Here is an 11,506-nt window from a genome sequence, read left to right on the forward strand (position 1 = left end):
CTATGTATTGGCAGCGCGACCTGTGTGTTGCAGAATCTGAGCTGCAATCTGTATGATATAAAATGTAAATTTGACTTTCTCCAAATAGACCTGGAGGTTATCTCTTCTTACCACGGCCTTCTCCTTTATTAGGAATATTTGTTTGGGAGCATAATCGTATCCACTGCCTTTCACACACACGGCCTCTCCCATCCACACCCCGGGCAGTGAAAAAGGATTTGTGTGTCCCCAAATAATAACCTGGGGGCCCATTCACTGGAAATGTTAACTATGCATAATTATATAACCCATCCGCATGGTCGGCAGCCACCTAAATTGAACTGAATTGCATTACAACAAACACCATTTGCATTTTTTTTTAACATAGATTGTGAGCCCCATATAGGGATACATGATATAGGAATCACAATGCACATTTTTTCCCCTATCAGTATGTCTTTGTAGAACGGGAGGAAATCCACGCAAACACGGGGAGAACATACAAACTCCTTGAAAATGATGTTGCTGGGGGGGATTTGAACCCAGGGCTACAGCGCTAACCACTGAGCCACCGCATTGCCCCCTACCCTTTGCATTTTTTGCACAAGCTTTTACCCTGCAAGATTAACCCCGAACACTCAGTGCCTTGTCCAGTTTTGCAAAATCATTGCAATAGATTTTGGTACCTAGAAAGAATCTGTAAACGGTTCCTTCTTAGTTTTTGCAGCCGCTGCGTCTTGTTTTGCTGCATTTTCTCGGCACTCGTGTTAGTATTCCAGTTACCTACCTATGTGTATAGTATATACATCAGCTGCCTGTTACCGCCTGTGTATATAAAGAGACGGCCTGTTATGTTTTACCGCAGATTGATTCCTTGGAGTGAAAGTCACTACGGCTGAAATATTTATTGAATGTTATAAATATTTAACCACCAGGACACTTGTACACAGACACCAACTCACTGTTCTATATCACTAGTAAAGTCACAGACGCAAAACATGACCAGCTCTATTTCATTTGTGCAGTGCTCTTACCCCCCATGTGCACCCGTCACACTGCTAGCACTCCGGGCCGTGACCTGGTGCTACTCTGCCTGCTGTTCCTGCTCTGGAGTCTCTGCTGCTCGCTATGATCCAGTTCACTTCCACTCTCTAGTGCGACGTTCATCTCGGGAATACCGTTCCGTTCGACAGCCTGGTTCTCCCGGTTCTGCTTCCTTGCGGCTTGGCTGCTATCGATGGCCGATGGTGTGTTCTTACTGGAGGAGATGGGAAATGGAAGAGATGGACTAAAGCTGGATCCTTTCTCGGAGGGAGAGTAATGGGGGTAATGTGGAATAATGTGTGTATGAGTGAGGCTTCCCGTCTTGGTTGGAAGTTTTGGCACCGACTCGTAATGTGAGCCCGATAGGCCCTGTCTGCACTTGGTGAATCCCAGATAGTAAATCTCAATCAGATTGAGCAGCAGAGACAAGCAGGCTACGGCTAACATGAAGAGAATAAATATAGTCTTTTCTGTAGGACGGGAAATGTAGCAGTTCACCGTGTTGGGACAAGGCCACCGGCTACACGTGTAGAGCGGCTGCAGCTGAAATCCGTACAGAAAATACTGCGCCACAATGAATCCTACCTCAAACAAAGTTTTGAAGAGTACGTTAAAGACGTATGTTCGCAGAAGCGCCCCTCGCAACCGGACTTTGCCCAATTCATCTTTGAGCGGTTGCGGTGCGGGTTTTGTGGGCTCCAGGAGTAGCTGTTTGTCACTCTCGGGTTTCGCTTTGCTTTGACGTAACTTCTCCTTTTGCTTCTGCTTTTCCTCCAAGCGTACAAGGTGCAGGATATGTCCTAGGTAAATGAGCGTTGGGGTGGACACAAAAATAATCTGAAGCACCCAAAATCGAATGTGCGAAATGGGGAATGTTTTGTCGTAGCACACGTTCTGACATCCGGGTTGTTTGGTGTCGCAGGTGAAGCCGGACTGCTCATCGCCCCAAACTTTTTCAGCCGCCGATCCTAAGACAAGTATCCGGAAAATAAACAGGACGGTCAACCAGACTTTGCCTACGACGGTGGAATGTTCTTGCGCTTTCTCAAGAAGTTTCCCTAGCAAGTTCCAGTCTCCCATTGGAGCATTGGTCACATCTCACCCTGGAAGGAAAGTAATACATGGTATAATCCTTCTTTTTATGTGAATTCTACCCCCCCAAATAGGAGTCAGTATCCCGGTATAGCTTACCTACAGCAGACGCGTTCACTGCAGCTCGTATCCTCGGTGCTTTATGTTGTTCTGTGTCTTAGGGGTCTTCCTATCTCTTCACCTTCTGAGTATTGGTCTCAGGTCTCGTAGCTACCCTGAACAACCCCCCACCCCCTTGTGTATTACTTGTTATTTTTAGAATTTTTTTTTTCTATATATACTTGCACCGGGCTGTGGAATTTGTAAGCCTCTCCTGCTAGAGAACGTCACAAGTGTCGGCTTTATTTTGCTTACACTGTCTGTCATGTAAGGGGGGCGGCCGTGCATGTGTTGGTGGTCGGTCAATCATTAGCAGCTGGATTTCCTGTACGGACGACCTCCGCTCTGCTCCAAAGCTCCATTATATTCCCAAATTCTAAGACATATTAGATTCATATCATTCATATACCTGAATGTCTCACCAATCTAGGGCTGCAGTGGGGCTAATCCTATGAAGAATCCGCCAAATATTGAACATGACAGTGCGTCCCATGGCGAAAATGAAGAGGAATTTCCCGCACCTGTAGTTTGTTCACATGGCTGGTCCATGAAATATATGACTTGTACGCCATACCGCTATACACCCCTATAAATAAAACCAAAATCTGAGCATCCCGGACAGCTGCTGTAATGAATCTCTTGGCCTTGTTACTTCCGTAGAGAATGGACGATTATGTAGATAATCTGTTTTCCCTTAGTCCTAACAGCGGCACAATACAGCCTTGTGCCGCTGGTGGGACGACAGGGAATGTTATTATCAGGGTGCTGTGTATATCCACCACACACCTCTATTTACCCGTATCCCGTATTGCTATGTGGTCTTAGGCAGAAGGACTATCGGACGACGTAGTAAAACTTGGCAAGGAAGGGCACGAATACAAAGGTACATGAGGCTATATTCCATCTAGTAGGAAATGAATGAATCATTATTTGTAATGAAGTCTTCTAACGCTATGTTCACGTTCCGTCACGGTCTCTACCGGAAAATGTGACTTTTTTTCTCCATCCATTTCCGTTTTACTGTGTGTTACCACCATTTTAGCAGTCCACCTTTCTGTTGCTTTCGTCCTCCAGCGGACCAGAACAGGGATGGAAGCCTCGTGTGAACCTAGTTGTACTTTCGAATGTACATGGAGTGTCTTTTAAAAACAGTGGCCCCTATGGCAATCTACATAGCAATCTAACCAGTGGTCATATATTACTTTTTTATTATGCTTACTTATATAGCGCCATCATATTCCGCAGCACTTTACAGATATCGTCAGTCACTGTCCCATATAGGGCTCACTATATACATTCCCTATCAGTATGTCTTTGGTGTGTGGGAGGAAACCCACGCAAACACGGGGAGAACATACAAACTCCTTACAGATGTCCTTGGCAGGATTTGAACCCAGGACTCCAGCGCTGCACTGCTAACCACTGAGCCACCAATAGATTACTTTGGGATTGATATCAATGAATGGGGGACAATGTTCCAGCTCATAAAAGGGGCCCTGACGTCTCCATATCCTAATGTGACATTGATGTTTGTAGCATGTAAATCCACCATACAACCAAATCCTCCAATCGTTATTGTGCTAAATCTGCTGTCACACAATTTACATATAAATTTATACCGCAGACACAAATTGACCTCTTGTCTTGTGATCTGATTTAACAGCTTTAGGGTAAGTTCACGCGGGGTTTTTTTGGACCGGATTTGGACGCGGAATCCGCTTCCCATTGATTTCAATTGGCGCTGTTCACTTCTTTTCTCCGCTGGCGGTTTTAGGCCGCTCGTGGAAAAAAGAAGTGAGCTGCCCTTTCTTGCCGAGGAATCCACCACAGCGTCCGCGGTGCGACACCTCCCTCCATTCATTTGGGCCTAATCCGGAGTGGAATGCCGCGACTGGATGTCGGTGCGCTGTATGCACTGCACTGGTATCCAGTCGCGGCTAGCCGTTTTTTGGACCAGCAACCTCCATGTCAAAATCCGTTCCAAAAAACCCCGTCTTACACTCTGCGGTGCTGTTAGTTGGGGTAAATAGACCTGTGGTAGGAAAACATTTATGGCCATAACATAGACACGGATATGCGTCTGTATTACGCTCATGTGAAACCGCCCAAAGGCCGAGATCTCCGCTATGAGGTGAATTCCTTCCGCGTTCTCCTTTACACTGATTCTACTGCCAGTAATATTACTCAGAGAGGAAATATAATCCTGTAAGGAATTCGCTTCAGTCTCCTTCACAGGCCTTGTGTGGGTGGAAGAACCAGTTGCCGTTCTTTGTCACTAAGATTTGGTGACTTGAGTTTGACTTCAGGACAGAAATACATCAGGTCCCAGTGTAAGGGGTCGGGTGCGATCCTGCGCAGCGTCCATCTGCCGGACGGGACTCACAGGTGACAATGTTTTATGACATCCTTAGAAAAACAACCAAGACGCCTGCTGTCACATAAAGGGAATGTGTCACCAGGAAATGGCTCAGCGTGTAAATCAGATTTGTATGTTATTTTTTTAAGAATTTTTGGTAAATTTTCCAAATGAATATCTATTGGCGCCCAATGGACATGTCATATTACAGGTAAGGCTGAGATATAAATCATACAGGGACGCTGCGCACAAAACCGTACAAATGTCCCCCGCGCTCTATAATAGACGAAAAGGATTACCCTATATACTCGAGCATAAGCCGAGTTTTTCAGCACAGTTTTTGTGCTGAAAAAGCCATTCTCGGTTTATACTCGAGTCAGCAAAAAAAAAATAAAAAATAATTTTATTTATTTATTTTTTTTGGGGGTGGGGGTGGGGGGGGGGGGGTTCTATGACCATCTGCAATAGTAATGTATAGAATCTCCCATAAAATAGTGAAGAAGAGAAAAAAATACCTATAAAAGTAGAAAATGACTGTGACACACATACACATTAGGTATCCTTGTGTCTGACAGTGCCCGGTCTACTGAATATAGGGGATCTGCAGTGCTCCTGTTCCGTCAGGAAGGGGTTAATAGGAGCACTGCAGATCCCCTATAGTCAGCCAGGCTGAATTCCACGTGGGGGGAAAAAAACTTCAGTCCTCAAGCTCAGAGAAGGGACAGACAGACAACCAAAACACCCCCTCCCCTTCCCCAGCACCTACTGCACCCAAAAACCATTTTAATTTTTGAAAATGTTCCAGTAGCTGCTGCATTTCCCCCCCCCCCCTCGGCTTATACTCGAGTCAATAAGTTTTCCCAGTTGTTTTGTAGTAAAATTAGGGGGGTCGGCTTATATTCGGGTAGGCTTATACTCGAGTATATACGGTATACAATATATGTCCCTTTATATGACTCTAACCATTGGTTATCCTGGAGACACAATGACATCCCATTTATAAAGGGGCAGCTGGACTGGTAAGCGTTGGTTGAATATGAGTGGTATCGAAGCACTTGTTGTGTTTTCCAAAAGTGAATATCATGTATTAGCTGCTTCCATTTCCACTATGGACTACTGGTCAAAGCTCCAGGTTACTTTCCTTAGCACAGATCACAGATGGTACAAGACACCAGACAAGACAAGACACCAGACATAAATCCAGAGTGAGGGTCCTGAGCGCCGCTACTGTATATAAGACCAGGGTCGCACACAGGGGTCTTTTGCTACTGCTGTTTGTCTGGGGAAACATAAGGCAAAGACACAGACCACACACCGCCTGTCTGCAACGTGTCACATAGTCCTCAGCAGTATGTCACCCCAACAAAAACCAAATGCTAATAAATGACACTAAACAGATCCCGGGAAGCGAAGAACCCCGGAATTAATAGTTTATGTGATTGTACAAATATTGTCTCGTTCTCAAACCTCGTGTAAAGAATAAAATAAAGATTGTTTTACAGAATTATCTATAAATGTCCTCACCAGCCAGATCGATCTATCTATCTATCTATCTATCTATCTATCTATCATCTATCTATCTATCTATCTATCTATCTATCTATCTATCTATCATCTATCTATCTATCTATGTCCTATCTATCTATCTATCTATCTCCTATCTATCTATCTATCTATCTATCTATCTATCTATCTATCTCCTATCTATCTATGTTCTATCTATGTTCTATCTATCTATCATCTATCTATCTATCTATCTATCTATGTCCTATCTATCTATCTATCTATCTATCTATCTATCTATCTCCTATCTATCTATGTTCTATCTATCTATCTATCTATCTATCTATCTATCTATCTATCTATCTATGTCCTATCTATCTATCTATCTATCTCCTATCTATCTGTCTATCTATCTATCTATCTATCTATCTATCTATCTATCTATCTATCTATTTCCTATCTATCTATGTTCTATCTATCTATGTTCTATCTATCTATCTATCTATCTATCTATCTATCTATCTATCTATCTATCTATCTATCTCCTATCTATCTATGTCCTATCTATCTATCTATCTCCTATCTATCTATGTCCTATCTATCTATCTATCTATCTATCTATCTCCTATCTATCTATCTATCTATCTATCTATCTATCTATCTATCTATCTATCTATCTATGTTCTATCTATCTATCTATCTATCTATCTATGTCCTATCTATCTATCTATCTATCTATCTCCTATCTATCTATCTATCTATCTATCTATCTATCTATCTATGATGTCGCCAGTAAGGAATAATATGTAATCATCTCCATCGCTCACATTCATCACATGACTGCACATTACGGGTTGTCTGAGCTCTTGGTCCCTATAACCGCTGCTGTCCCTTATTACACTGAAAAACAGAACTTTAGTAAGGACAGGACAAGTCCATTAAGAACCATAAGCAGTTCCGCTCTGAACCTACGTCCTTGGAGAGGATTTTGGTTGGGGATGGCCCCCTTCGTCATTCTCTCTCGCTCACATATCGACTCTTAATTGAGCCTCCGGATGACTTTGTGCCCCCATTTCTGTTGAAATGGGAAGGTGACTTGTCTCTTTCTCTTTCCCGGGAACAGAGGCGTCGAATTTTCCGCCTTTCCCACTCCACCTCGATCAGCTCCCGCTACCAGGAGGCTAGTTATAAACTTTTGTCACGGTGGTACAGGGTCCCTACGAGGTTACACGCTATTTTCCCTCAGGTGTCTCCTTTGTGTTGGAGATGTGGTCAAGAAGACGGTGACATGCTTCATATCTTCTGGTCCTGTCCTGCTCTGTCCTCTTTTTGGGATGGAGTCAAACGTGTCACCTTGCAACTCACCAATACCCCCCACCACTTGGGTCCGGCCCTGTTTCTCCTCAATCATTGCGAGTCCTCGGTGAAAGTTTATAAACGTTCTCTGCTTCGCTTCTTGGTCATCGCTGCCCGTGCGTGTATCCCGCTCTTCTGGAAGCGTGTAGAAGCCCCTCCTCTATCCCTCTGGATTTCCAGGGTCAATGAGATTATGCGGATGGAAGAACTTACCTCTTTCCTGCAGGACTCGACTGATGCTTACATCAAGACCTGGTATCACTGGTTCCAGTTTCAGGGTACCGGAGAGTATCGGACGCTCCTGGGTTCTGGTCCTCTCTCTTAGAACTGACGACCTTCACTATATCTGCAGGTCTCGCTGGTACGTGGGTTTTCGGGTTTGTCTTCTGCTCGCTCCCCCTCCCCCCCCTTCCCATTCTCCCTCCCCCCCCCCCCCTTTTTTTTTTTTTTTTCTCTTTTCTTTTCTTTTTCTTTTTTCTTTCTCTCTTTCTCTCCCTCTCTCTCTTTTTCTCTTCTCCTCCTCTCTTTTCTATCCCCTCTTTCTTTCCTACTCTCCTGCCATGGTTTGTTACTTTTTTTTTTTCTTTTCCCCCTTTTCATCCCTTAATTTGCCTTACTTGGTTTGTCCAGGGATTCTCCCTGATGATTCCGTTTTGTTCGGTGCTTTCTCTTTTTTAATTGTTATTTGTCATTTTGCTTTTGTATATTGTCTTTGTACATCTCTGGGCGATGGTTGGCCCTGATGTTCACTGTTTTTGTGTGTTATAAAAATTTGCAATAAAAACTTTGAATTTAAAAAAAAAAAAAAAGAACCATAAGCAGACTGTTCCCCCAAACCTTGGTCCTGACCATGTATGATAGCGACACCATCTAATACATCTGTAATCCTATTGTGGCAAGATGACAGGGTCCGAGACCAGTCTGATACACCACTATCCCAAATGGTTTCATTGACCGAGCCCAATTGTAAGCCCCTGAAGGTCAGACTAGGCCCCGTCCGTACAGTGATGTATCTTAGCAAACAGGAGACTTTTTGCTTCTATTGCATATTTATGGAGACCATAAGACAACACTTGTATCTACACATGACTTATTGACTTGGCGTCACAGTCCATAGAATTTGTAAACTATAAAACCTTTAGCAGATATAACTCTGTGCACGCCGCTCTAGAGGAAGATAATACCCAGCGAGTCTACACCAGACGCATTGTATGAGAAATGAGTCTGGGGTCGCCTAGAGGCCTAACAGATGATCGGAACTGGAAACCAGAGATGGCGTTTGTAGGTGGACATTCCCTTTAAAGCTACATCAAACTAGTGTTGAGCGGACGCATCCTTTCTGCTGTAGGTAATGCTTGCACTGCCATGGGGCCATGGACATGACAGCTGTTGTGGAGCGTTGCCAGAATAGGCTTTGTTATTTTAAAGACTTGCCCTCTTAAAATAGAGACCTACACCCTGTACGAATCTGTATATGACTTGTAGGTCAGCCCATGCACTTACAATGACGCATCTAATGCGGTTTGTATATTATTTGTGCACATTTTCTGTTTTACCACATTGCCATAGTTCTTCATGGACCATGCCCCTATTACCGTATTTTTCGGACTATAAGACGCACCTAGGTTTTAGAGGAGGAAAATAGGGAAAAAAAATTTTGAAGCAAAAACTGGTAAAATATTTAATATATGGGAGTTGTAGTTTTGCAACAGCTGCAAGGCCACATTGACAGGTGACCCTGCAGCTGTACGGGGATGTATAGGGCGTTTTTTTTGGGGGGCCAGCTGTACTTTTTAGTTATACCATTTTGGGGGATATCTATTGCTTAGATCACCTTGTATTGAAAAAAAAAACAGGAGGTGATTTAGAACTTTTATTTATTTCATATTTTTTAAAGCTTTTTTTTTTTTTTTTTTTTTTTTTTTTTTACTATTTTATTCCACTCCGGGGGCTTGAACCTGCGGTCACTTGATCACAAGTCCCATAGACGGCAATACAACTGTATTGCCGTCTATGGGACGTTCTGTATATTAGTATTACGGCTGGTCATAGACCCAGCCGCAATACTAATATAGCCGTGACAGGCCGGGGAGCCTCATTAGGCTCCCGGCTGTCACCCGAACAGGTCGGCTCCTGCGATATCGCCGCGCAGGAGCCGGCCTGCAACTTTACAGGTACGGGGCCGGTGGGGACTGGCCCCGGGGGAGAAGGGGCCACGGATACTGACCCGGCATCCGCTGTACTAGAGAGGCGGATGCCGGGGAGGGATAGACGCCGGGGCCTGAGACATCGCTACGATCCTCTGCCCTTCATGAAGCCAGCGGCGGGGGGACTGAGGAGCCCCTGCCGCTGCTGGCTTCATGCGGGGCAGAGGAGCGCAGCGATGTCTCAGGCCCCGGCACCTGTAATGGCGTCTATCACTTGCCGGCTTCCGCCTCTCTAGTACAGCGGATGCCAGGCGCCACCTTCAGACTATAAGACGCACCCTTCTTTTCCCCAAAAATTTTGGGGAAAAAAAGTGCGTCTTATAGTCCGAAAAATACGGTATCTACATGCCGTATTTCATCTACATGTTGCAATAGTCCTCAGCAGTTATGATTCGGTCGTGTATGCGAGCCCTCGGGTTTTGCACTTGAGCTTCTTTGCATATGTTGCCTCCTCTGCAGGAGAATCCCCTGCTATGGTTGGTTAATGGTAGGTTAGGACTGTGTCTTTATATGCCTGGATTGGGCTACAATGATTCTGTACTCTCTAATATAATGTTATTGTCAGCATCATTTCATGCAGTGTGGGGTAGCAGCAATGGTGCGGACCCAACCAGTCAGAGACAGGGGCACAAAATCAGGTGCAAACAGGTTTATTTGGGAAAAGCAGCAAAATAAATAAATAAACCTTCACGTCAGGTGCAGAATAAGCAAAATAAAATACAGAATTAACTCCAGGCAAAAACGTCAAATAAAACCCTGCTCGTCCGAGCACTAACTAAATCGTATAACGCTAACTATATGTGTGGCTTACTGCCAACCACACAAACAAACAAACTAGCACAATACGGTCACACCAGACCCTCAGTATTGCAGGACAGACCCAGATGCCTCCTCTCGCTCCCAGGTTCTGCCCTGAAGTGTAGGCTTTCTCTGCTCCAGTAACAAGCTTAGGACCCACACCTGGGCTGAGGCCTACTCAAGACCCACCCTGGACCACACATAGGTCAGAAACCTGGGGCTAATAAAATGGGACTCCAGCACTCTGCCTGTCACCTTCTCTCAGAAGATAATAGAAGAATGTGTTATTGTTGAAGGAAGATGGAAGCCATTTTATTATTCTGGGTGCCCACTCTAAAGCAAAACATACTGGGAAGATTTATCACTTGCCTATACTACTTCTGTAGCGTAAAAAAGTTACAAATGTACAAGCTGGCATAGATAATAACGTAGTAGACACGTGTCCTGCAGGAATGGGCACCTGATTTATGAGAAAGTCAAAAATTGGGCACGTCCTCTGGCAGTGGACACAATACTCCATGAGCTTATGAGAAATAAGGGGAAAGGGAGAGCCGTGTAGTGTGTTCAGACTGGGTGTATGTAGTGTGAGAACAAATAGGTGTGCGCTCACCTGGAAGAATTGTGCAAACAATGGACACAACTCTGCAATGTGCTTATTGTCCAACTGGGCGGTGATCGGAGGTGCCCCATTGGGGTCCACTGCATACAGGTACAGGATGGCACCATGATGGGGCCCAGAAAGCAGAGTCAATAGGAGTTCTCCTTTTCCGGATAAAGGCAGATTGTCAGGGGGCCCTGGGCTTAGGTGCCCAGTAGTCTGTGACTAGTCTCTGCATACCCAGCTGTCAATCAATGATTGGGACCGCCCACTGAAATCCTAAGGTTGGCAATGGAGATGGGGTATATGCCAATGTTGGTTCCTCACCTGTGTGACTCTCTTTGTTTCTTAGGTCTCGGTCAATCCTGTTATTGTCTTCTACATAGAGGGAGAAACAAGAGCTTCTTTATGGAGTGTGGTGGATGTTCTACGTATGCTCAGGATAAGCCATTGATTTAATAGAAGAGCCTGCTA

At 44.6% G+C, this 11,506-nt stretch overlaps 1 protein-coding gene across 1 annotated transcript; it reads right to left on the reverse strand.

The window, feature by feature from the left end:
* Positions 1 to 915: 915 nt before the first annotated feature.
* LOC142184891 (gap junction alpha-3 protein-like) lies at positions 916 to 2,316 on the reverse strand. The gene is made up of 2 exons (XM_075260026.1): positions 2,215 to 2,316; positions 916 to 2,126 (listed from the first exon to the last, which is right to left on the reverse strand). The coding sequence occupies exon 2, from the start codon at positions 2,101 to 2,103 to the stop codon at positions 1,030 to 1,032; it is 1,074 nt and encodes a 357-aa protein (XP_075116127.1). The 5' UTR covers positions 2,104 to 2,126; positions 2,215 to 2,316; the 3' UTR covers positions 916 to 1,029.
* Between the last annotated feature and the right edge of the window lie 9,190 nt (positions 2,317 to 11,506).

The sequence above is a fragment of the Leptodactylus fuscus genome, chromosome 11 (assembly GCF_031893055.1).
Source record: "Leptodactylus fuscus isolate aLepFus1 chromosome 11, aLepFus1.hap2, whole genome shotgun sequence".
Taxonomy (NCBI): domain Eukaryota; kingdom Metazoa; phylum Chordata; class Amphibia; order Anura; family Leptodactylidae; genus Leptodactylus; species Leptodactylus fuscus.

Excerpts from the sequence above, each read along its gene's own strand:
- LOC142184891 (XM_075260026.1), bottom strand. The coding sequence starts at position 2,103 with ATGGGAGACTGGAACTTGCTAGGGAAACTTCTTGAGAAAGCGCAAGAA.